Consider the following 27,549-nt stretch of genomic DNA (forward strand, 5'->3'; position numbering starts at 1 on the left):
TGCCAGAGATGAAGCACAACTTCAGGATAATACATGACACAGAACTTATGTCAAGTATGGCAACATCTAGTACTTCTTCTGTACTTCTGTTTATTTCTTCACACTTCCTTCTATTTCTTCCAGGTGACATTTGAGGAATACCCACCAAAGAAGAGAGGCTCAGGGACTCTATGTTCCTTGTATCACTTCAGTTCAACAGCCTTCAGTTTCTAATAGTCTCTTCACAGAGGGTTTTAGAGGATGTTTCTGGAGATCTCCAGATTTTTAGAGCTCAGCATTCCTAAACCCCAGTTCTCCCATAGCTCTTCAATACTAGTATTAACCTTTCATTTTACAAGGAGACTTCACCAGTTACTCAGTCCCCTCAGGGTTTGTATATGCTCCAATATGACCATAACTGCCTTGTTTGCAGCCTGTCATTCTAAATGACAACTGAGATGGCAGCAACTTTTCATTCCTAGGTTCAGCTGGGTAGCAATTCAACTTCAAGAGAGTTACTACTCTGTACTGAACACAAGCTTGACAGCTGGGGTTCTGAACAGCAAGTTTTGGCTGCTTCTTTATTGGTTCATACAACCAACTGGTTGTGCTAGACTTCCAGTGTTTCATGCTCAACTTTAAGTTAAAATTAAATAAAACTCATGGGATTGAGCTCCTTTTAATTCAAAGGCACTAAAGTTAGCTGGAAATGGTTTTTCAGCAAGAGCTACTAAGATCAAGAGACTGACCCCCTCCAAGGAGATGCAGGGGGAAGGAAAAAAATATTTCAAGCAGTGTGAACTTCAGAAGTGTTAATTTGTTTCCCAAATTAAAAAAAAAAAAAAAATATGTAGGGGGAAAAAAGCAGGACCTGTATGTCATACCCCTAACCAATTTAAGCTTCTAAAATAATGATGCAAACACATTCAGCCACCAGCATTAAGCTCAAGCTAGGGAACCTAATGTTAAGGCCTGTCATTTATAAGCTTGGGCCACCCACTTTTTGGCTATCCAGTTTTGCCCCAAACTCTCACTTCCCCTTAAGTCCTGCTGCAATAACAGTGTGAGGAGAAGGTTGTAAGCAGGGGCAACAGGGCTACTACAGCAACAACTGCCAGTGAACCCCCAGCATCAGGACTGTTATGCGTGTTCAAGTAATTCAGAACAGGAACAAACACATGACTAGGGCTTCTAGGCCCTATGCTAGGTAATGCCTTTTTGAGAAGAGATACTTCTCTCTCCCAAAAGCATCAGGGAGTTCAAGCAGGAAAACAATCCTCAAGATGAACCTACACTGAGGAGAAGGGGCCCGGTGGACCAACCACAAGAGAAGGGATGGGAGAGGAGAGCAGAGGTGTCCAAACAGGTGGCAAAGTACACTTCAGTTAAGAAGAATCACGTTTCATTTTCTCTGCTAACAGGGTTTGAAGGGCGAAGACTGGAGGTGCAGCTTATCAACAGAGAAAGCATAACCCAGCCCTCTCCTTCCTATCAGCCCTTTTAGGAGCTGAAGGAAGTGCATTACATGTGTATTCAAAGCATGCATTCACACTGGCTATGACAGCCAAAAAACATAACACAACAACACCAGAGCATATTGCTCCACTTCGGTCTGCTACAACATTTGCTGGAGACACCTTTCATTCTACTTACCATGTTAGGCATCCCTGCCCCAGGAACTGGCTTCTTGTCCATTGGGAACTGTGGTAAGCTATTCTGCAGTCCAGCTTTATTCTGCATCTGAGGCCCAAGTCCACTGGCTCCAATCTGCTGCCCAGTATTCTGACTGTATGGCTGGCCATAAGGGCTGGGATTGCTCATCATTCCCATCTAGGAATTAAAATGGTAAGATGTTCAAGTAAGATAGGTTAAGTTCACAATGTAAAAGGCAAATGAATACTTTCAGAGAAGCAAGTGATCATAGCCATGAACCAGTTGCAATGCAATACTGATCCACATGCTTCCCCTGCTCCTTTATATGCATGTATTTACCCATCACACAACATCAACTCCTCAACCAGACAGTTCCTATAAACACAGCAAAGCCAACTTACCAACCTTTGAGGTAAGTCTGGTCAGAACTGGCCTGATTATTTCATTATGAAAGACTTTGTTCAACAGATTTCTCATTTCAGCTATCCCAATCACAAATTTGTACCGTGGACTATATAACTCACAAGTCTGGAATAATTTTTCTGCTCCCTGCATCTGTGCAGATTCCACATAGAGACAAATATGCTTCATTCATATTAGCAGAGTTTATCCCCAAAACCTCCTACCAAACTGTCAGCACTCCCACAGCTCCTCTCCAGACAGCCATAACAATGCATGTCTGCATTTTCAGTACACAACAGTTTTCAATTTAAGAATACACCATAGGCATAGGTAACTCCACACACCATCATGCAGGCACAGTAACTCATTTGCAGTAAGCAGTACTACAGGTCAAAGGAGACGGTAGGAAGGAACTCTGCAAACAAAACAAATCTATTGAACCATTCATCCAAAGGGGAAGTAGATTCTTATTTCATACAAGCTATATGCATATTCAACAGTTTTAGCGTACCAGAATATACCATTTGTTGCCTTGGAATGCCCTAGAACCTAAAGAACACTTAAGAGCAATCTTGCCAATAAAGTTGTTTGTCCTCTGACATTTTTTCCATTCCTTGCATTCCCATCTATTTTTTCATGGGAAATCTGGCCTTCTAGGACCAAAACAACTAGCCACAAAGGACCAGAAAAAACTGGAGAACTTTGTTAAGATTACCAAGTTCTCACCATTACTCAGGCAGGATTCTTGAGGAGCCATAACTCATAATAATAAAGGCACAAGAATACTGTAAAGCCCTGTATTGTTTCGACTCACATTAGCATTTGACTAGACAATGTTCAGTCTCCTTGATGCTTTTTGGTTCAAGTCTGGGCATTTTCCTGCATCCAAATTAAGTGCATACAAGCTCCTACGGTAGGTTTGTTTCCAATCACTCCTACATTTATTCTCAAAGCATCCTCCCCTAGTAGAAACACCTTGTTTCTGCTCTTTACCAAGCTTCTCCAACTTGCACAGAGAAGTAACCTACATGCCCGGAGATGACCTGTGATTAGTCAAACACTTTCCTTTTTCGGGTTTAACATCTGCCAATCCATTATAATAGCCTTCAGTTTGCGTTTACAAAATAAAGCAGGATCAAACACAAGTGACAGGAAAAGTAACACAAAATTCACTGAAGGACCTGCCACTTTAGACATCTGATATGTACAAGTGAATTCCCTGGAGGACAGCCCCCCTCCTCCACACACAAGCAATAACCGTAATCACACAGCAGTAATTCATTAGAGAGCAATGAAAAGAATCTCTACACATGGCAGATAAACAAACCACACAATGATTAGGCAGAACTAAAAAAGCTTCCTTTCGTCTGTCTCCTTCAGCACCACCCCTGCTGTGTCTCGACTTCGATGAACACACATATGGTGACCAATGAGGCAGCTGCTGCCAAAACAGAACAGGTAAGACTCAACCCCTTCCTGCCTCTCCCTCAGAAGACTAGTAAGATCTTATGTGCAAGTCAAGCAGAAGGGAAAGTGAGAAGAAAAATGTAAGGAGTCAGCAAACACTTTCAGGACTCTTCCCCATTGTCATTGCTGCCTCAAATTGACCAACAGGTTCAAGACTTAGTGAAGGACTGACAGTGGTAATTATTTCCTTAAGAAAACAAGATATGCTTTCCTGTAAGATAGCCTGATCCTTTGGCTCCAGAAAGCGTTTTGAAAGCAGGTACATCCTGAAAAACAGAAATTTCTAAGCACACTTCTTAAGTGACTTCTGCAACTTATGCTGCTATCAGCCTTAAAAATCCCTAATCAAACAATTTAGAATTGAAGGCTGAAGGCACATTTTCACACCCTGGTGTTACAGGGAGAAATCAAGATGCCCGGACTCAGACAACTGGGGACTTCACACATGGATACCAAAGGATTCAGAATAACTGTGGCCTAATGAGCCAGATCTGTCCTAACTGCAGGGGAAAACCCCAAAACTAGACTTAAAAAAGCACCTTTGCTACATCACCCAAAACAGCAACTTTCTAATGAAACTCAGTGTTGAGGTCTGACCATGCCAATCAACCTCTGTATTTGCAACACAGCTCAGTGTTGAGGTCTGACCATGCCAATCAACCTCTGTATCTGCAACACAGCTGGACACAAACTTTATGTGAAGCATCTGGCTTTTTCAAATGTGCTAACCAAGTTGGCCCAGCACAAAGATCTCTGATGTTCTCTCAAGCATGAGCCATTGGCACTGTTTGGGGTGCAAAACCAGCCCTCTCAAATAAGGCTGTCTCCATGGCAGAAACACAGGGCTACACTCTCCCTAGGGCTGAGAACCATCATCCACCCCACCAAGGGGACTTCCTCCACTCTGCTGTACCCAGGGACCTGGCAGCAGAAGACCACATGTCCAGCTCAGCCCAGCTGCTCCCGACAGGGGTAATAATCCTCAGTTCCTTGTCTCAGCCTACAGGAGAGGCAAACACCAGAGAAGCACAGGCCAGGCTGTAAGGCAAGCATGCCAAATTGACTCCGAAAGCCACGCATTCAAGCAATGCCTAAAAGGGAGGCTAAAATACAAATACCTCAAGGTATCCTGGAACAAATCAGCAGCCATTACTTAGTCCAGGTGAGACTGACACCTGCCAGATTCACAACTGAACCTCACAGCAATGCCCCCCCCCATCCTGCCATCAGAGACCCACTAACCTGACACCAACAACCTGCATGCAACTCTAGACTGAGTCAAGAGAAGGGTCATTTGGGAGGACTCTTCACTCAGCACAAGGTGGCCTTGTGACCCTGGCACAAGAAGCAGGAGCATGCTCATGTCATTGGTGTGACATGTTGAGAAACATGAATAAAAGAAAACATCAAAAAGGAAGAAATGGATGACCTCACGACTACAGAAGGAAGATAAAAATAACCCTGTAGAATTTTATCAGTAGGAAACAACCAGAAACACTGACATATAGTTCATCATCATATTAATAATCTATTGGTAGTGAGGGGTAGATAAACAATCGAGTGCAGAAGAACTGGCCCAAGAAAGGTGGTGTTAGTATCACTGCATGAGACAAGTACAAGGCTTCATCTGCAATACCATGCAAAAACACACATGGCTGAATCATAGCTACAAGTTGGCGAGTTCAACCTCCACTCACTCCTTCCTCGCCACCACCTCCTTCCACTGCTCTTCCCATTTCTTTTCTTATCCATCCCATCTGTTGTTGTTCTTCCGCTCCTCACCTCACAGCCTCAACTTACTTTCATCACATATGCAAGGACTTGCACACAAGGAAGAGCAGACAGAAATCCACATCTTGGTAAAGAAGAAGAGGAGGAGGAGGAAACAAGGAAAACAGCAAAAGATGATGATGCATGGCTAACATGCAGTTGCAGTATCAATTACGTATCTCTATCACAGCAACTGCAATGCATGCACTAGTTTAAGACCATACTGATGGTATCAAGTATCTTTCCATATCCGCATGTTCCCAAGTGGAAGTTAATTAACTCTCCTGAAACTGTAAAGTTAGTTTTATTAAATTCCAGATCACTCTTTAAAAACAAGAATTTATAATTGATAAATTGTACATTGTTTTCTAGTGCCGTTCTACTGACTGGTAGAGCATTACTGGACCCAAACATAACCAACTTAAGAACAAAATTTTGCCAGAGGTATCTGCTGCATTCTTTCCAAGGACTCTTATCTATCATTATTCTTTGCACTTGACTGCACAATATTTTAAGACACCTACTGCAAGACACTAGCACTATTTCACTGCCATCTGTGCAAGAAACTGCCCTATCCACCCCAGAAACTTAAGACTCCAGACAAATCTTTACTGGTCCATTTCTCCCTCAGACACATTCCTCCCTTACACTGGGATAAAGTAAGAAATTATCTTTTTGTTTCACCTTGGTTCACCAAAGAAGGACCAGAATACGCAACTACACTTTTAATGGATCACATGGTACACTTGGTACCAGAGTCTAAACAGTATGGATACATTTACCTGTTGAATCAAAAAGCTAATGAAAACAAGGCAACCACAAACACTGACCTTCCACCTAAAATGTGACACTGAATATGCTAACACGAAGGAACATAAGGTGCTTTTATTTTCTTTACCGAATTTTACAATTTGAGGGTGACATCATCTTCAATCTCTCTTCAACTTTGAAGAGAACTTTATTATTATGAAATTTCTTATTGCTTTACTTAAAGGAAGTTACAGAGATTCTGAAGAATTTGTCTTTGTAAAATATTGCCATCAATTCTTCTTAACAGAGGTTAAGCTGATAAAACCAAGTGTACCCACTATAATAGGAGAGAACCCTGTGTATACTCAAACAGTAAGCCAAATGACAAAGAATTACTACTGGAACTCTAAACATTTCAAGTAATTTTACACGCGAGTGAAATACTCACATAGCAGAGGTAGTAGTAATGCCCTTACTAATCTGAACTGCCTTCACATCCATTTCATTACTTAAGCAACAGAACATTTCTTGAATCAGTGGGAGATGAAATCTAAATGACCTGAAGGCCAGATGAACTTCGTCATTTTGTGATAGAGCACTGCTATCACAGAAATGCACACACCAACTTATACGCAAAATACCCTCCTCCCCTAGTAAGATGCTGGACAGTAAGACCGTAACTGGGCACTCTCAACAGAACCCAGTGGAAAAACAAACCAAAGGTTTTAACTAGATATAATTCCAATGAAGAATGGTTCAAAACAGGAAACATGAATTTGTTCTTATTATAGAGCTTGAATTTGCTATCTATTTACTTTTAAATTAATCAAAGTTGTAAAACTATCTAGTGAAACAAAAAGCCCTCAAGAAATGCTTAAGCACTGAAAGAATCAAAGCATTACAAACAATTTCCAAAACTCTATTTTAAGAGTAATAGACATGTCTGTTATCCTCCTAACTTGCACACAACCAGGCACATAGAAAACAAAAAGCTATTCAAGAAAGCGAAACTTGTTACAATTCCCTTCCCCTCCAGTCTAGTCAGGCTAGACTTTCACAGGCATTTTTATGCTGATACTGTTACAAAGCAGTGTCCACACCCTCCTCTGACTGGTAGTATCAACTCCTTTAATATGTCCCGTCCCTAATATCAGCATTAGCTTCCCAACTGATGAGTATAAATTGGACCAGAATAACAATTCAAATTAAAACTACCTTTTTTTTAAATGACCATGTGAGTTTCAAGCTTGGATTAGTTCCTCAACATGGCCTGTCATGCAACTGGCACAGAGATGGCATGCAGATAGAATTGCTTCTTTGCATGTCAGAGATTGCTTACCTCATACATGAAACTACAGCGTTAGACCTCAGGACTTAAGCGGCAGATTATGACAGTGTAAGTTTACGTATACCAGGTGACCCCAAATCAATCAACCACATTGACATTTGGGATTTCGAGTCCTAAGAAGTAACACGCACAACTAGAAAAGTTGGAAAGTACATGTCTAATGTGCAAAGCAAGTGTTCCACTCTATTGCTAGCCAATGTTTTGGGAGGAGAGGAAGAAAATGCTTCAGTAACTCCACAGGACAACAGGACAAAGCAGAAATGTAACCAATTTTACTTTCCAAATTGACTAGCCACTTGGAGCTCACCTTCACTGTTAGAAGAGTGTAACATCCTCCCCTCCCAACTGGTTAACATCCCAGGAAACCTAAGCTATTCCTCCGTACAAACCATCGCAGAGAACACACCTCTGTTTTACTAAGAGAGAACTCAGAGAGGCAACCCTCCCATCACCTCCAGGGGCTGACTTTGGCAAGCTAACATGATGAAGTTGAACACAACCAAAGTGTCTGGTCTATTTTTTTTCCTCCTACTGAAGGACAGCTCCTGGATAATACACGTTTTTTTTTGCAGCAATGAAGGAAACCTACGGAAGTTACTACACAAACTCCCACATTAACAGTGACACAGTACTAAATTTACCGATTAAAAAAACTGGCTTTTAAAAACAACTGCTTAGGGTCCTCTATTTTCATCTACTTTTGAAGATTTGTAGGTGGGGAAAAAAAAAACAAAAGCAGATGGGTGGAGAGAGAAAACGGTCAGACATGACTGTTGTCAGATTTTGCTCACTCCACTGCATGAAGTGAAACACAGGCTCCCTGCCAACAACCAAACCAACTGAAGACATTCTGGAATTTCAGCCTCCATTTCAGACTGTTCTTTCTCATCCGGCAGTTTTGACTCCTTTATGAGGGCTATACCCACCATACTTACACTAAAAGTCTCAAGGTTTTTTTTATCATCAATTACAGAACTCTAAGTATTTTTAACCAGTCTGGGACTATGAGCTAAAAACCAGAAGTTATCACGTATTTGGTCCGAATATTCCCAAAAGCAAAAATGTTCTTATTTCAGATGTACAGCACATTTCAGATTTTAAGCAAGCAAGGAAGACAATTTAATTTTGGACTACATCAGCCAAAAGCTTGATTTTGCATCCTTTATTTATTTCTCCTAGATAAATGAGTTTATTATAGTGCATAACTCTACTTTAGCTCTGATAAGTAAGGATTAAGAAGTTGCATTTCACCCAAATACCCGATATGTCAATTTTTGACCTCTGAATACAGCTTTCTGAAGGTCAAAGTAAATTTTTTCTACAGCCAAGCAATATTGAATGAGACATTATATAATTCCAATACAAGAATACTTCTAAGTAGTTACACATTTCTTTCCACTGTAAACTGCATACAAATATTCTACTGTAGCAATCAAGCTTTGCAATAACTTTCCTATCACGCAAAAATACCTGAAATGAACAGACCACAAAATCAGCTCATTACTAGGAACACACACATATATATATCTCAGAACGACTGTTAGCAGCACACTGACTTTAAGCAAACAGCTAAGATCAAAGAACTTCATAACTAAACACGTTCATGAGACGCTAAAATCATTTTACTTAATACATAAAAGCACAGCAAAACCACTAATACACAGCATAATTTTCATTTATGTTTCAGATACATTTATAGACTATGCTACTTATCATTCCAAGCCCTCCAAGTGGACTGATTTTAGGCATCCCAAATTAGATCTATTCAGGTATTGCAAAGCGCCTTGGAAAAACTTTCCCCTCATTAGCCAAGAAACACAAAATACCCACCTACAGTAAACTGAAACATTTAAGTCTTTTCTAGGCTTTTGATCAAAACATTAAAAACTTAAATAGTCCAGTGGCTCCCTACTCTAAAAAAGCTAATTGTGCACAATAAAAATTAAATTTAGACATCTGTCACTTAAACAACTAGGTCTTCTCTCATCTTTTCAGTGACTCATGACAACAACTTTCTTCCAATCTCCTAAATTACAAAAGCACATTTATTTCCCTCTCCAGTATAAAAAAAGATTTTTTTTCAGCTTTCTGGTTTACTCTCTTATAGCCAAAGCCTTTGTAAATTTTAAAACTAGAACTGAGTTCTTTTAAGCACCCAACATTTGCCTTCAGGTTCTTACACAAGCATTAATTCTCCACCATTAACTCAAATACCTATTTCTTAACAAGGCCAACGTATGTCTTGGCACATACAGTGCATCAGTCCATTCAAACCCGTATGTGCCTCTTAGCATCTGCTACGGCATAAACAGCTAATCCCATACAATAAATACCCTCATTAAGTGTCACACAGAAAAAAGCACCACATCTAAAAGGTCTCAATGGATTCCTGTCACACTCAACACCAGCATCACATTAGATGGGAAAATACATTTGTGGACAAAGCATAAACCAGAACAAAATACAATTAAGTTACTTTTCAGTGTTGTTGATAATCTATATTGCCACAAGATTTCTACAATAGGCTTTTTAATCTAGCAATAGTCTTGCTTGTTGTGCAAGACTCAATTTTCGCCTCCCGTGACTGCCACAAATTCCACTTTAGCAGCATATAAACTATTTACCACGTGATCCAGGACTCTTAAAAAATCCTGTTCTATAGAACGCATACTGCAGAGGAATAAATCTTACAAAACAAAGTCAACAACAAAAAGGAATGTAATAAAATCAAGTTGAGCTTGTGCTACCTTGTTCATGGCTCCAGGCTGTGGCCCTCTCAGTCCGGCCTGTCCTCCCATCTGTGGAGAGCCTTGTTGCAGTGTCTCAGCCAACAAGTTACCAGCACTACCCATTCCCGGGTTTGGGTACGGCATATTAGGTCGCCCTCTGCCTGCTCCAATTGAACCGTTCATTACTTGCCCCTGCATCATTCCCTGTCCGGTGCCTGCTGTCAACATCCCAGGATTCATGCCAGCATTCATCCCTGTGTTCATTCCCATGCCAGGCTGGTTAACTGGATTGTTTACTGTTGGCATCATTCCTGCTGTGGATTGGGCTGAAGGACCCTGGTTTGGTCCACTTGTACCCATCGCCATATTGGGAGAAGTCAACCCAGCCTGTGCCATGGGGCTTTTCACCATGCTGTTTAACATTCCCAGTCCAGGACTATTTTGTTGGGTTTGACTGGCCATGCCCTGGCCAGGGCCACCAACCCCCATACTGAGATTTGGGGAGCTACCAGCCCGTAAAAGTTCAGACAGCTGCTTGTGTTTAGAGGCAGCATCTTGTGCCAAGCCAAGGCTGGTCTGCAGCTGATTTATGTCACCACCATTGGTGAGTCCCAGTTCTGTGGAGCTGATCAGTTCGTCTGGCAAGTCATGTTCCAGATCAAAGAGTGATCCAAAATCTGAAAAATAAAACAGATTTTATATGAGGTTAGAGCAATCAGTAGTGTCTTGATGAAAAATCTGCTTCATTATTTTCTATTTTTTAATTTCAAAAAACTAGCAAAACTTCACTTTCTATATTCCAGCAAAATTCCTTTATCAGTCATTACTGAAAACTACCCAATTTGTCATTATAAAAATAATTTCTAAACTTTAAAGAGTCTAAATTAGAGAAGACTATTCTACTTCACTCTCCTACAACAGTTTGCGTTGAAAGATCACTGGGTATCTCAGACTACTGTCTCTCAACTTGAGAAATTTGACAAGGAAGGAGACAAAAAAAACTGTATTAAAAAAATTCCACAGAGTTAGCCAGTGGAATTAGACAACAATTATTACAAAGAATTAAAAGGTTGATGGGAAAGCACTGTCTTTAATTTTTAACTTTCACTGAACTCTGTCACTTTTGGAACAGACATAACTAATATAGTTTTCAAAAATGTTTACTATTTATCAAATAATAAATAGAGGTTTGGTTGTGGGGGTTTTGTTGTGCTTGTTTGGGTTTGTTTGGGGTTTTGGGCTTTTTGTTGTTAAGTTTTTTGTTTTAGTTTGTTTTTTTTTTTTTTCACTTTTAATCTTCCACATCCAGTCATTCCCAGCACAGAACTACAAAATTCCATTGAACTGCACTGGACAGCCAGTACCTTCCCACAGCGAACACTGTTAGAAAACAATCAAAGTAATCCTCCTGGCCACGAAGCTGTGAAAAAACCACTAGGATGAAAAATCAAATTCAGATCTCAAGAGCCCATGTAAAGCAATCCCCAAGGTAACCAAATGGAGAAAAGACTACTATTTGGGATACATAGATACAAGAATATTATACAGTACCCAGAATCAATTTGCTTAAGAAAAACAAGTTCTTATGTCTGCAGAAGCAGCATGCACTTTGATCTGTATATTTAAACTATGGCAGTTAAACCAAAAATAAGCTAGAAAGTTTATGGCTAAAAGCTGAGTCCCTGTGTGATGTAGCTACACACAACTAGGCTGTAAAGCTTAATATTTGGAATCTGAGAATACCTAGTAAAGAAGGGTTTTTTAAATCTTAACTATTGGAATATTTCAGCACCACTTCTGCCAGAAAGGTCATTTCTTGGATGCTCTGTAGGAGGTATTGCACTGCATTTTCAAAAACTTCAGATCAAGACAATGACCTAAAATACTACTCATTATCTCAGCAACTGCAACAGGAAACGTCAATTACACTGAATTCTAGAGATGCTGGCAAGACGACTTAGTCCAAATATTAATGGAAAAAGACTACAGTTAAACAGCACGTCATATAAGCTCATCAGCATTAGAAATCTGTTCAAAATGTTTCACACGATACCATACCCAAACTGCCAAACTGCCAAACTCCTTGCAACTGTTATCACAGATAAGATCATTACTTAAGAATTCTGAAAATACAGTATGAGGTTGACAAGAATGCAGGTATACCACAACAGAGGAGATTTTATAACTCCATTTATATATTCTTCATCACTGCAAAGCACCGGACACAGAATGAAAATTTCCACTAAAGAACTATGTTTTAAACTATTAAAATCAGTTAGCCCATTTCTCATTAACGTAAATCTCATGCTAAAAGTCATGCTCTGCAACACATACTAAGGACTGATCTTTCATACGCATCACTGATATTCTTCAGCATGACTGGTATTTTTGAAGATTCAGAAGTGAACGAAAAAAATCAGAAGTTTTGTCCAAGTTCTCCTCCATTTAAAATGATTAATTTACAGTTTTGTGTCAGTAGACTTATCTCAAAACTAACACCTCCCCCCAAAAAACTTACAATGCTCACTGGTTAGCTTAAGAATTAAATATTGATGAACACAGGAAGAGTTACCGTGGAAGAGACCCTCAAATTAGAGGGGAGATCACGGAAATGGAGAAAGCAATAAAAAAAAAAATACATGACAGTTTAAAATAGCTTCAACAGGCATCTTAAGTTGCCTCTTAGTATGCGTTTAACAAGCAAATGTTGAAGAAGTACATCTGGAAAATACTCTGGCTAATAACCTGGCAAACAGCACATGAGTGAGGAAGAAGTAAAAAATATGACCAGTAATTCACAAGTTAGTCTGCTGTCCAGAAAAAAAAAGTTCTCCTTAATGATGAACAAACAAAACCGAAAATGAAAGTTAAGTGTCTGGGAAGAACATGAGCCAGCACAAACCCTGTACCTACAACATAACCATAATGGCAGCACAGAGCAATCTCCCATCTGCAAACTGGAAAACAGCTGTTGAGGCAGAGATGCCCACATAGCTCAAAGGCCGGTTTTGTGACTGATTGTAGCTGGGGAAAGTACTTCTGCTCTTGAGCAGACATAGCTTCCAGGACAGGGCAAGTCCCAAAACAAAAATCCCCACTTCACCTTTCCTGAGATCAGACCATTGTACATTAAGTCTTTCACAAAACCACCTGGAAAGTGATCAGTAGATGTCTAAATATGAAGAACTAATTCATTTTTTAAACCACCACAGAACATTTTCTCAGGAAAGACCCATTTAGATGCTTTCAGATGTAACACTGCAAAGGGGCAAAGAGACAAAGATTTGCTCATTTTTCTTCACCAGAAAATATGAATCTGCTTCTCTGAAAACCTCATTCTTTTTTAAATTCCCCCTCCTCATAAATGAGAAGATAATTCCAGCTTTAAGGCTTACTCGCTCATATGCAACTGGAGTATCCAGGTACAAGCTACCTGAGCTCCCTGGCCTGGTCATTCTGTGCCACCCATGAACAGGAAGAAAAATGTCATAAAAACTCAAAGTGTTTTTAATTCTTTTTATTGATGTCTCAAAACACAGCAAATCAACAGCTACATTAAAAAAAAAACAAAACAAAACAACAAAAAACCCCAACCAATACTAAATGGTTGTGAGATAATGCCAATCGGATCAGTTCTTTACATTAAAAAACGTAAACTGTTCTTTCAATATAAGACTAACTTGTCAGGATTTTTAATCCTAGAGAACACACAACAGAAGTTTGATCATAAAAGAATACTATCAGCTATAAGACAAAATCGTAAGTAGTAAATACCAACAATGCAATATTCTGGTATGAGTTTGCTCTTTTTATAAGCCTTTTCCAAAAAAAAAACCTTCAAAGTCTTCTTCAGCCAGCAGATAAACAACAAAACTAGAAAAAAAAAACTTTCAGTTGTCTGGTCAAGTATGAAAATTACATTTTTAGTCAACTGCCAGGAGGCAGTAGTTTTCAGATACGAGACTGAAACACGAACAGTCTTGAAAGACCATAAAGATCCATAAGTCACTGTATATTTAGCAACAGTTGCCCACTGTAGAGTTCTACTTATGACCAATTCAAAAACTGACAAGGCAGGGCCGGACAAGCTCACAGACTACGTGAAAATAATGGCACATACAACACTCACACAAGAGCCAAAGGCATAGCTTAAGACAATGGTGATAAATATCCAGAGAACTGATTGACTTTCCAGTACACCGAGTCCACTGCTAGCCTTGCAATCTGTTTCATTAAGGATATATACGAAGATTTCTTACCAACAAAATAAAGCTTGTAGGAATGCAAAGGAAGCAGATTAGTCCTGCAAAGGTTTGTCTACCTGATTCATAATCCCTAGAGATCTTAGGACATAATAAGATACAGAAAAACTGGGATGTAACAGAACAGGCAGTACCTAGCCTAAGAGCTCAAAAACATCCAGTAATACGCAGGCAGTAAGAGGTAGAGCTAAATCTTAATCTCAGAGTAGCAGAGTGATTCCACATTATGTTATTTATGGTATTAGTGTATTTCTTTCCATAGGTAACAAGAAGATACAGACTAGATTGCTACTGCCACCTAAGACTCAAAGGAAAGAGATGGAAAGTACCTCCACAAAACAACATCTAAGTAGGTAATCAAAGTCTTAACCTGAGGTAGTCTAAACATGCAAAGGTGCATAATAATTCCTTTTAGGAACCGTACCACTACTGAACGCTTAAGCAAGTCTTTTTTTGTAGAGTCAAGAAACTGGCCTGACTTGTCCTGGCAACATTAGATCTGCAGTGAGAAGTGGGTCAGAAAAGACAGTAGACAGAGCAGGTCCATTTCTTTCAATGGCAGTCCAGTTAGACTGGATTAAGTAATATGAACTGCACCCTAAACTGTACGAAAGCAACTTCAAAGATCAGTATGCTAACATGTGTTTATGCTATGGATTATTTTCTTAGCTTTGGACCCTATGGAGGGCTGACTTCTTAGAAGTCTGCCTTTGACAGTGGCTGATCTTCAAGGTGCAAGGGAACTGCCAGCCTGGATTGGAAACCCACCTGGCACTAAAATGGACTTTAAACTAGTACAGATTCAGAGTGTGCAATCAAAATCTTTAAGTCAATAAGACATGGGTGCCTTATCAAGTGATCAATTTTCAAATGAGTTACAAAGTATTTATTTCAGGCTAGTTTTACTGCAAGAGCACCTGGCAGCACCAGCTATGTAACAGCTCTGGTAGAGATTTCTGACAATGCTTGTAACACAAGGAAAATATATCCACACTAACTACTTAGCAAAGAAATCCACACGTGGGTTCAAGTGGCACATGCTAGTTTCTTTTGCACGCTTTCTAGCCTACAGGCATAAATCAGTTGTTTTCTCATTTCTGGATTAAGATAACAGACCTCTATTCACCTTTCAGAATAAAAGAGGGACTTCTACCAATATGGAGATTATCTGGTTCCAGCAAATAGGCTGCAGTGAATAATACTAGTTTTCTAAGAACTTGCCCACACGCTACAAAAGAGCAAGAACGCTTTGCTCTCGTATGTACTGTACCCTCAGACTCAAGACCTTCAACCATTCAGTCTCAAAGAAGAGTTGGTATATCTGAAGAAACAGCATCATGTGTGAACAGCAACGCCTGAAGAACCCTGCATGCCAGACATATAAAACAACTTATTCCAGTGCTCACCTCATTGCTGATCTTACAGAGGTAAGAGACCTTACGGTTCCTGTCCCTGCATCCCATTTATTATATCATATTCTGAACACAGACATATCAAATTAGAAAGATGATGAACAGCCACCTTTTTGCACAAATGCTTCTGGGTTCCAGAAACCTATCAGTGGATCAAATTGTATCACAGTCATTAGGTTCACAATGAAACAAGTGGAGAAGGCTTAATACAGCACACTGAATACAAAGCATGCATGTGACAGGGTTGACAGGAGCCACAGATGATGTTGGACTACATGGAAAACATGATACCTTTGCTGCGCTTTCAAAGAATAAATATAAGCTGTTGAGGTCAGTATCTTCCCTGCATGGCGACATGAAAGCTATCCAGGAATCTAACAGGGCCTAGATGTAACAGAGAAAGTGCCCAGAGGATACAACCTATCTCCCAGAGAAACAAGCCATTCAAGCTTGCAGTCTAGCACTGGCATTACAGGCCCTAAAATGTATTGTCTGAAATGCCCTGGAAAAAAAGCCAGAACTCAAACCATAAAAATAAAAAAGGCAGAACAAGATAAGGAGACACATTCTCACAAGACGATGCTCAGGTATCCATGAAAACACAGAAGCAAAGGTGAAGCACAGACTTCAAACAAAATGCTAATAAAGTAAGTCACCAATTCCCAAGGCCTCAGCAATGGCAGAAAATTAAGCTAGACATGTTCAGACAGCTTTATCAGGGGAAAAAACCCCCACATATAAGAAAGAGGCAAAAACTCCAAGATTCCTAACAGGTGGGTGTGAGGGAACTTTGCTATACAGCATTCTGGAGATCAGATTTATTCTTACCATTAAAGCCCATTAAGGAGAATGCTTTTCATGTAGATCCTCTATGAAGTCACAATCACCCAATGGTAACACAAACTCTGCCAAACTGTTTCTTCCAACTTAAAATGTAGAATTAATTTAAATTATCTACTAATTTGATGCAAAATGAAGGGGCAAAAATTCAACATCCATCTAAAATATTAAGGTCTAGATTCATCATTGCAACTACTGCTTCCAAAATCCAAGGACATCAGTCCCTGTATAACCCTAACCATCACTCATCCCCAAAGTGGAAGTATGATGCAAAGGCCTTTACTAACACTTATGCCACAGCAACTAAGCATTTTTATTCTGTATTACACTATTTGGGTAACAGAGTCTTCAGCATTGGACTTAGATGTTAATTCTGTTTCCTGGAAGAAACTGGAGAAGCACTGCCTCCTTCCTTCCCTGCTCATCCAGAAAAGACCAGAATTTGTTCACCACATCAAGAAACTTGATGATTTGAAGTAAGACTGCAAACAACACAAGCAGAAAACACATCTAAAAAGGACATACTCAAAACCCCTGGAAGACAACAAACACAAAGGCACAAAACATGTTAGCACATCATGATAGTGCACAACTTCAGGCATTTTAAAATTTAAAATTTTTTTTTTAAAGACAACCAAGTGCTTGTTGGTCAAAGTCCAAATCACCACCTAGAATGTACATGATTTCATTATCAGTTCTAACAACCAGGTATAAACATAAGTATTTTACAAGTGTAAAAAAAAAATAATTCTAAAGCAGCAATGATTTATTGTTCAACATCTACTGAAGCCCTGAAAGTAGGACCTCACTCTTACCATTTTTTTTGAAGCTATCCTAATTCCTATTCAAACACTGGTGTCAAACACAAACTCTTGCTTAAGAAAAAAGTCTCTATTTTGCAAAGTCTCCATAATCCGCAAGTTTAAGTTGTACTTGTCCCAAACGAATATCAACAGAAATGCCGATTTTAATAGACTCTGGTTGATGCATGTTTTTTGCAACTTCAGAAGAAAACTGTAGTCATAACTGTTTTGATTTTCATTATCATATCCAAAGTTCTTCAAAAAACAGTATTTAGAGATACAAATGATAACAGGTATTTACCACTGAAAAGCATAGTGAAAATTAAACAGTTATGATTCTGGAATATGGAATTGTAGCTGTTCTAAGAAAACAGAAGTGTAATCATACGGAAAAGATTCAGTGCAAGAATCAAGATAGGGTATGTTTAAAGATTTAACATTACTTAAGGGGGAATTCCAGACACTGTCGTTTGTGTACCTGCCTGTTCCCACCGTTACCTAACACAATGCAAAGGTACTAGTCTTGCCACCACTAATGACCCAAATAAGATGAAGTTCTGACATTTTAATTCCAAAATGCTGAAGTCACACAGTTAATAATTTCCTTATGAACAAATTCCTATTTGCATAAATTTCACTGGGCTACCTTTAAATTCAGTGAAAAGTCTCTAAATTAGTATTCTTATTCCCAAGACTATCCTTTGTATGCCACTGAAATATAAGACCACGTTAAGTTGCCCACCATTGGTCTGTCGTATTGTTACATAGTAAGTATGGCATTTCAGTTGGGAGTCTGATAAATTGTGGATCACCATGCACACAAGTCTGGAAAGTCAGAGACGCCTTGCTGGTCTGCTATATTGGTGGGTAAAAAGTGACTACATGCAGATAGGAAGGGAACACTCGTCTATGCACAAACACACTAAATCAATTTCATTTTAGAAGTGATTACAAACCAGTTTCAAGAAAAGAGTAAAGTTCACTTCATTGTCAAGTTAACAATGACTTTGAAATGATGCAATCTGCATATACAATTACCAAAAAGTAAAGCCATTTTTCCGAGTATTACTGACTTGAGTTCATTCAACGTTACTCCTGAGTAACACCAAAAAGCAATGTTGAATTTCTGTACCAAAAAAAAATACAAGTAAATAAAAACCAGAAGTCAGATCAGACTTTTTTATCGTGAACTGGTAATTCCCCAAAGCTCCTGAAATTATATTCAGGAATATGTGAAAGGCAATTTATCTTCAGCAGAATTTGTACTGAGCAAGCCATACACCAGCATTTTGCCAGAATTTTTTTTTATTAGAATTCTAAAGAAAAAACCTGAGAATTACATTATTTTAGTTCATTAACACAGTAAGAGTATGTTGTAAGAGAAATTATCCATTCACCTGTATTTGGGAGTTCTACAAAGCAAGAAACAGTAAATCACTACTCTGTAAGCAAACAGCTAAGGTTCAAAACTCTACTTACATCTCTTACGGAGATGCAAAAGGTGTGGTACACAGGTGCTTCACACCATCAAATGGAAAAAAGCAAAATCTTTCTCCACCCCACCTCACAACCACCAGTAACAGAAAATAACTTGCGCTGTTTTTGAAGGTCCTGTACCTAACTTGCACTTTTTTTGTGAAAATCCTAGTTTGGACCACGATTTCATCTCCTTGCTGTTCCTATAAACACACCTGACATCGCCAACTAAACCACACGTTACTATGATTTGAGTTCATCAGAATTCAATGCTCCTTTTTTCAGATATTCTTCAAAAAGTTTTGGGAGAAATGCGTGCTTGAAGAAGCACATCAAGTTTTTAAGAAAACCTTAAATACATTCATATGCCAATCTGTTTTAAGAAAACTTGTTGCTTTTTAGGAAGAGAATGAAGTTATGTTGTCAGATATGTCACCTACTACTCAGGGAGACTATTTCTGTGAATTGCCCTAGTTCAAGTTCTACTTGAAGCTCTACAAGCTCGATGTAACCGCAGAAGTTTTTTGTCAGTGCATACAACCATATGCAGGGACAGATGTATTTTACTTCAGCCTGCTGCTACAGTTTAAGGAAAGACAGAAAAGCCAAATCCTTGGAGACAGGTGTGCATTGTTTATCTGTCAGTGAAATCTACACAGCAAAATTACTCTATTTGTCAAATAATAAATCTAAATGACTTTTGGCCAAGCCCTCTCAGAGTGGGCACTAGTTAGGGTGAGGAGAAAGGTTAAAGTAGTATCATTACATTGTTGGAACAAGCACTGAAAGGCTGCTCCTGCTAAAGCAGCTAAGCGAGACACTGAGGTAACACTGGAGATAATCAAGCAGCCTACAGAGAAAATGCAAAAAATACACACTAAATCATACAAAATTAAAATCTAATAATAAAGTCATTTTCTCCAAGTTGTAAAGGTACAAGGAACCAGAATTCCTACAGTAGTTCAGCATTTATCCCCAGTACCTTATGAAACCCACATCCCCTAAAAACGCATGCTAAGCCCTAGAATCTGCTAGACCCTTCCCAGGGGTCCAGCAAAACTTTGATTTTCTGCAAATACAGGACTGACCAATAATCTGAACTAGCAACCCTCCAGACTAAAACCAAACCCTGGCTCTAGGACCATTTAAATTGCAACTGCAAACTGGTTTTCTAGTATCAAAGGTTTTTTATTTGTGAGCACTCAAGATTCAATTTTACATCATGATATGTATGGGCCTTGTGTTGTAACGGATATTTCTTTTTAAAAAAATTAGGTACCTTTCTAATACTGCTCAGAAAAAGTACATACCTATGTCAGAGACACACACACAATCCACTTGGTGAAAGGGGCAAAAAAAAAATCAGAGTTATAGCGGTGTGGAAATCTATGAGGTTCAAAAGTCTGCAAGATTTTCTTTAAGAAGTTACTAAGCACTATATGAATGATTGGTTTACTTTTTAAAGAAATTCTTGCAGACTTAAATTCTCTTAATTTAAATTGATTCCTAATGCAGTTACTTTGACAACCTACATAGCTACAAGGCAAAGATGCCCATTTTTGCCACACAAGCATCCACCACTGCAATACTCAATTTACAGTACGTGCCGTCCATCAAACCATATTTTAAGGCATCTCTCAACAACTAATACTTGGAAAAAAAAAAAAAAACAGCAAAGAAAGCGTGGCTCTCAACAAGAAGGAACAAAAATATTTTAACTGATGGCTGTAAGTTAAATGTAGGTAATTACTTTGTCTTAAACATTAGCTAGAAAACAGATCTGTGAGAAGTATTTGATTTTAAAAATAGTATATACAAATACTAGGAAAAAAAACATAGCTGTCTGAAAACAGAATTGAAAACCATGAATATGCCTCTGGAAAAGGCAGTGAGACAAGATTAATATGATTAATTTTGAGCAAAGAAACATCCTGATACATTTGGAACAAATGAAAGATGAGTATCAGTCAAAATTGCAGTAGTTCAGGCGACAAGTTTCATTACAAGTTTTAGACCTTTGATGTAAGGGAGAGTAAAGTTTTAAAGGTCAGAAGCAGTTCCTGAAAAAACATGAACATACCAACTTTACAGAAGATGGGTACTGAAAGGGAGATTGAAGACGTGCTACTGCTCAAAAAAATGCGACTTTTGGATACAGTAAACTGAAGGAAGTTAAGGCACGTACCACAAATACATACACTGATGTGATCTAACACATGTGCCAACTAATTAATTGTAGAAAACTGACTTCCAATGTTACAGCAAGCCAGAAAGACTTAGCACTTAAAATCCTATTTTCGGATCTAGCAACCCAAAGACATGATACCACACAACCACACTGAAGCAGAGAGGATACTCCATTTTTATTCCGTGATGAAATACAGCAGCTCTGAACCCACAGCCCAAAAAGCTTTCCTAGCTCTCAGAAAACAGGTCATTTCTAAGGGGGGCTGTAAAACATGATTAAAAACTCTCCCTTCCTGAATAAACCACAAAGAAATCTGTACATGGCAATTTCAGCACACCTGCATTACTTCAGGAAAAATTGAGGGGTTCACAAATTTAAAAAAAAAAAATAAAAAATCACTGGTTTAAGGCATCCAGTTAAAAATGTATCTCTATGAAAGACTTCCACTCATTTACTCAAGGAGAAAAAAAACAGACCTGCCTACACCAGTTTGCTAACACAATGTTTAAGAAAGTCTTGTTAGACTAGGTACAACATATCAAAACTGTTTCTACCAGTAAGGTAAGCAAAATGAGCTAGACTAGCAAATTCCTTATATCAATGTAACCATGCTAGTACAGTGCTAGCATCCAGTGTCACAGACTCACATCCCATACTAAGGATACTGTACCAACAAAAGCTGACCCCACTGTAGAGCTGCAATGATCTTCAGAAAATTTAACATCTGGACAAGATAGATGCATAATTACCATTCTTCTTTTCAACAAATTTAACATTTAAATAGGAAAAAAACATGTAGAGAACCTCTGGCAGTTTAAGGGTATCCACACAGTCCTGCTCCTGAAGCTATTCTAGATCTACCCAACATTTTTAAAAAAAAAAAAAAGGAAGAGACCATTCAGAAATTTGTCACCAATATATTACACAGCACTGACGATACCAAGACTTTCTAAATTACTTCAAAATGTTCATTACAAAATGTGCTACAAACATTTCATTTTCCCTGTAAGTCTACCTTATTCTTATCTCCTAAAGAAGGAACTGGCATTAATGAAGCAACTCAAAACTACACTAATACAGTATGTTCTATGGCAAAGCAAATTCTGAGCAGGGAACACATGAACCATTTAAGACCTGTAAGACAGAAGGAGATGCAGCACTGCAACAAGTGGGAAATGCAGCTATATTTGGCTCCTGCCAGTAAAGCAAGCGTATTAGGACAACCTTTGCTGACTTCTTTTTAGAAGAAAACCAGCATCACTTGAGTTTAGTACATTCCAAGCCCAAAATATCAGTATCACTCAGGTCTACAGTGAAAACACAAGTGAATTAGAGACTTATTCCCAAACTTGCAGATGTTAAACGTATTTATATTGGAGACTAAGTTAACTAAAGTCAGTCACTATTTTTAGGTATCGAACAAGCTAAAACAGTATTTCAGATTAAGAAATGAGTCAAAAAGTTAAAAGCAAAAGAAACACATTGAAAGATCCACTATGCACACGTGCTGGAAAAACTTTCATCAACAGTGCAAGTTTCTTACCTTTCTCCCTCTCTCTCTCTAATAATGCTATGAACCTAACAGTTTTTAAAAGAGTGCTTGAGTAAGTACATAAGCTCCATGTTATTTATTTTCTATAATTAACTAAGGAGTGGGGACAATACAACAGATTCTATAAGCGGAATTTACTTAATGAAAGCTGCTCGCACTATTTCAGAGCTAATTTAAGGAGCAGATAGGTTTAAAAATGTAAACTTCAGAGCAGATTCCCACAACAGCAGAAGTGGGACAAAAAAAAAAATGCAGTCTCTCAATCAGCAAATGAAAAATATAATGCTCAAAACACGCTTATTGTTTAAGAAGCGTGATTTTATTTTATTAGAGAAACAGATACGATGTTAAAAACACAGAAAGTGCAGCTGTCCCAAAATCCAGATAATAAGTTGTCAACAAAAAAATCCAGAAGAGTAAGAATCCTTGAACAGTTTTTATGTAGCATATATAAAGCATTTGTACCACTACAAACCTCCGCGTAGCTATCAGGTGATGACAACTTTGAGAAAAATTATGCCATTTGTGCACTACTGAAACTGTCCAACAATCCCTAGTGTTTCACCATAACTGTGGAAAACTCATTATTAAACTGCTTAGTAAGGTAACAATTAAAATAGACTAAGTATTCTGTGAAAATCTGCACCTGCTAAACTGAAATACATTCACAAATCATCCAAACCTTATTTGATCACAAATGTCTTAACTTAGATATGTGCGCTCATCTGAATCAAAATACGCCTTTAACTTTCATATTTTCAAGTACCAGGACTTCTCTCACAAAATACATTTTTATTTCACCTCTCTTAACAGAGCAAAATAACCCCCATCAAGACAAATTAAAAATGGTTACTACTGAATTAAGTACTGGTTTCCAAGTCTAGCACAAAAAAACAAGCCAACTCGCTCTAGCTGAAGAGCAGCTTCTCCTACCCTCTTCTACTTTCATACTAGAGACCTGTTGACATTAGGAATAGTAGTGTCCTCCAGTTACAGTGTAATATTGCCTATATCTAATATGCTCTAAAAGTTACGCACAAACTTTTCAAAACTAACACATCATTCACCATGAATAGAGAAGGCAAAAATCAAAATTTTGAAGATGATTCCAAAAAGAATCACATCCACTGCTCAACCAAAAACCAGCTATTAAAACCTTCTGTTTAATGTCAAATGATGAGCTAAAACGACAAACAGCTCTTCCTTTTTCTTTCCAGCTGTAACTGCATTGAACACGACCACCGGTGGCATCAGAAATGCTACCACTCACCAAACTCTGGCAGGAGGAGGCCTCCTCCATATCCCATAGGCTAAGAAGATCTAAAGTGAGTTCAAAGAAACTCCTGTGGGACAGGTAACCAGGTACTCTCACAGCAAAATGAAACCAAATGCTCATCTGCTTCACAAGAAACATTAAAAAGCTGAACAGCCCTTTGTTACTCCCTCCCCTCTCCCAGTACAACCAGTTCATATTTGCTAGGGATTGGGACACCTAAGATTTCCAGCCTCCAGCCTGCCTTCACAGCAGCACCGAAGACCCTTTGCAGGACTGCAGAGAAGCCCCTTGATCTTCACAGCCCGTAAGTCTACGGGGGAATTTCAGACATTTTGGTCTCGCAGCAAAGAAATGGGAGATGCAAGATGAACTGCACTCCATATTGATTCTTAATGTCAATAAGGTGAAATAACGTTTCATTTTTAAGAAGAGTCTTGATAAACCTTATGCCCCACGCCTGGGATCTGGCTTTTGGTTTTAGCTGTTTTTCCCTAAAGTCGATGGTCTATTTGAATCAGAAAAGCAGTTTTTAGATACCCTTCTGCAAGGAAGAGTAAGGAGGATTGTAAAAAGTAAATCAAATAAGCAGACTGCGTGTAAGAAGAAAAGAAGAAAAACAGCAAAGAAATAAATCTCGTTTCTAAACGAGCTGTAAAAAAAACCCCTGTATATGCAAAATAAAATAAGAAACAAGACACACATTTGTGTGTACAAACGTACACGCATAATTCAACAATAAAGTGTACAAAAGCATCATCTTTAGCACTATTTCGTATTTCAGCCACTGGAATTAATGGCATATGCTTAGCAAGGAGCTCAGTAATAACTACTATTGTGAAAGACACGAAAACGACAAACTGTTAAGTCTTATCTGCAGTTGATCAAAAGCACAATAAACTGAACAGCTTTGCTTTCAATCACTTCCAAAAAAATAAAAGGGTAGAAACACCCGAACACCCTCCCTATGCCATTAACGCCAATAGGTTCAAACAGAGCGAAAACGGGAGAAACAGACAGACAGAAAGGACGAAGGCAGGCACGAGTTAACAGCAGCAAAAGGGAGGAGGAGATTTAGGCAGAAGAAGGGAGAAAAGGGCAATAATTGCGGCACCGAGAAGTGGGGAGGGCCTGGGCCCCCGAGACTGACCTGTGCCGTCGCTGGCGGACACGGAGAGCGCCGGTGAGGAGAGTTTAGGCCGCTTGGCTGAAGGCGGGCCCGGCTCCACCACATTCTCGGCCATTTTTAATTCTTTTTTAGACAATCCCTCAGAGCAGAGCGACGGTGGGGGGTGAACCCCAAAATCTTCACCTTCTTCTCGGGCCTCCGAGTCAGCTGAAGAACAACAATAACGCCGAGAGGGAACGATGAGGATCTGGTGGAGGAGGGGGGCCAAGTTCCCCTTTTTCTGCCCCTCGGGCTCCGGGAGGGCGGCAGCGGAGAAGCGGGGAGAAGGTGGGAGCTGGGTCGGCGGGGTGAGGCGGGGGAGGAGGCCTCTTCCCCCGGGCGAAAGGGCTGAACGAAGATGGGAAGAGCAGGTAAAACCCCCGCCAAAAAAAAAAAACCACTAATTTTTTTTTTTTTTTTAAAAAAAAAGGAGAGGCTGGTAGGGTTTTTTTTTGTAGTAAAATTAATCCCGGCTGTTGTGCTGCTGGTGCTTCCTCGCCGCCGCCACCATCATCATCTTCATCCTTCGGGGGGTCGTCTTCTTCTCCTCCTCCTGCTGCCTCCTCACCGCCGCCATCAGCCTCTTCCTCCTCAGCGCCGTCCTCCTCCTCCTCATCGCCACAAGGAGGCGGGCGAAGGAGGGGAGAGGAGGAGGAAAAAAGAAAAAAAGATCACCGTCCTCTAGCAGCGGCTCCTTCCCCCTCCAACACCACCCTGCAAAAAAATACCCACCGCCAGCGACAGGGCTGGGGGGGAGGCGGCGGTGAGAGCGGCAAGGCGGGCGCGGGGTCCCCAGCTCCACTCGCTTCTTCTTCGCCCGTCGCTAATGGCTGCAGAAAGGGGAGCTCTAAGGATGAGGAGGGTGAGGATAAGTCCCAGGAGTCTCCGCTTCACATCTTGTTGTGCAGGGAAGGAGGAGGGGTTGTTGTCCTGATGGAGGCAGCACCGATCGCGGGATGGGAAGGTGGGGGGCGGGTTTCAACACCCTCTCTGCCCCCCCCCCCCTCCTTCTTCTCTTCTTTCCCCTTCCTCTTTCTCTCGCTCTGAGTAGCAGGCTGCCCCCCCTCCGGCACAGGCAGAGGGGCCGATCCCACAGCAGTGGCAGGAGGAGGAGGAGGAGGAGGAAGAAGCCGGTCCCTCCCCCCCTCTCTGCCTACCTTCCTCCCTCCCGGGCGGCCGAGGATAGTTGCGAGCGCTGGCGCCGGGCAGGGACGGGGCTGCCCGTCTCCGCTCGCGCGGAGCCACGGGCTATGCGGGGTGCGGAAAGCGAGGGAGAAAAAACAACCTCGGCCGCTGCTCGGGCGCGGCAGGGACTCCCTCTTCGCCTCTGCGAGGGTGGGGAAGGAAGCGAAGAGGTTGGTAGTCTGGGGGGGTGGCGGCGGGGAGGCCGCTCAGCGACCCCTCCGAGGAGGAGGATAAAATGAAAATAATAAAATAGAAGAAAAATTCCGCCGCGGTAAGGCGGGGGACTCGCCCCGGGGTGGGTTAAATGGCCGGGAGGGGGAGGGGGTCCTCGACGCTCCCCGGCGGAGGGGGGGGGGGGGAGTGGGTGGGGCGGGACGGCGCAGGCAGCGCGGGGGCCGAGCGCAGGCTCCCTACTGCCCCTGCCTGGCGCTCGGCGGCGGCCCGGCTCTGCGGCCGCTCCTGTGGCGTGTGTGGCGGAGCGGGCAGAAGCGGTGGGGAGCGGGAGAGAGAAAGAAGTCGGAGAAAGGAGGAGAGAGAAAAAGAGAGAGGAGAGAGAGAGAGCGGGGACGAACAGGCTGGCGCGCCGGGTGGGGGGACGTCTCGGCTCCTCGCTTCTCTCCCCGTCCCCTGGCCGGGCCCCTGGGTCTCTCTGCGCTGCCCTCCCCCTGGCTCGCCCCGTCCGGCTCGGCCTCTCGCTTTCGCTCCCTCCCTCAGTCGCTCACACATAAACAAAATGGCGGCTGTTGTTTCTTCACTCTCCCGAGTCCTCGGAGGGAAGCTAGCAGCGGCGGCGGCGGCCGGAAATGAGCCAACACCAGAAAAACGGGGCGGGGCCACGCCTGGGGGCGGGGCCCGGCGGCGCTGGCGCACACAATGGAACGCGGGGGGCTGGCGTGCCGCGGGTGGGGGTAGGGGAATGGAACCGCCCATCCACCGTCACGACGCCGTGCCCGCCCAATCAGTGCCCACCTTTCGCCGGGCTCTTCCGCAAACTCCCCTGGCTCCGCCCCTTAAAGGCGAAGGGGTTTTTTATTAAGGGGAAAAAAAAAATTCTCCTTCCTCCTCCTGCCCTCACGCTCTTCTCTGTCGGCCGAAAAGAGCACGGCGGCGGCCCGGGGGAGACCGGCCGTAACCTGCGGCCCAGAGCAGGCCGCTCCGCCCCGCCGCACGCCCCGGTGCCCGCGGCCCGGCCCGGTGGGCTGAGGGGCCGGCGGGCCGAGGGGGGTTTCTCCCGCCGCGGCCCTCTCTTACGGGTGTCGGAGCCTTCTCGGGTCCCCGTGGTGCCGGCGGGC

The 27,549-nt window shown here is 41.1% G+C and overlaps 1 protein-coding gene across 4 annotated transcripts in view; it reads right to left on the minus strand.

The window, feature by feature from the left end:
* The window catches only part of EP300 (E1A binding protein p300), a 66,128-nt gene extending 39,087 nt beyond the window's left edge, over positions 1–27,041 (minus strand). Inside the window, exons 1-4 of one of the 4 annotated variants that reach the window (XM_068400551.1) lie at positions 25,805–27,041; positions 25,055–25,680; positions 10,117–10,775; positions 1,633–1,809 (exon numbers count right to left, since the gene is read on the minus strand). In XM_068400551.1, the coding sequence (XP_068256652.1) occupies positions 1,633–1,809; positions 10,117–10,775; positions 25,055–25,148 (930 nt within the window). In that variant the 5' untranslated portion in view covers positions 25,149–25,680; positions 25,805–27,041. Of the gene's footprint in view, positions 1–1,632; positions 1,810–10,116; positions 10,776–25,054 lie in introns of all 4 variants that reach the window. The other 3 variants (XM_068400550.1, XM_068400549.1, XM_068400548.1) reach the window with 3 other exon arrangements.
* Positions 27,042–27,549: the final 508 nt, after the last annotated feature.

The sequence above is a fragment of the Nyctibius grandis genome, chromosome 5 (genome assembly GCF_013368605.1).
Source record: "Nyctibius grandis isolate bNycGra1 chromosome 5, bNycGra1.pri, whole genome shotgun sequence".
In the NCBI taxonomy this organism is placed as follows: Eukaryota; Metazoa; Chordata; class Aves; order Nyctibiiformes; family Nyctibiidae; genus Nyctibius; species Nyctibius grandis.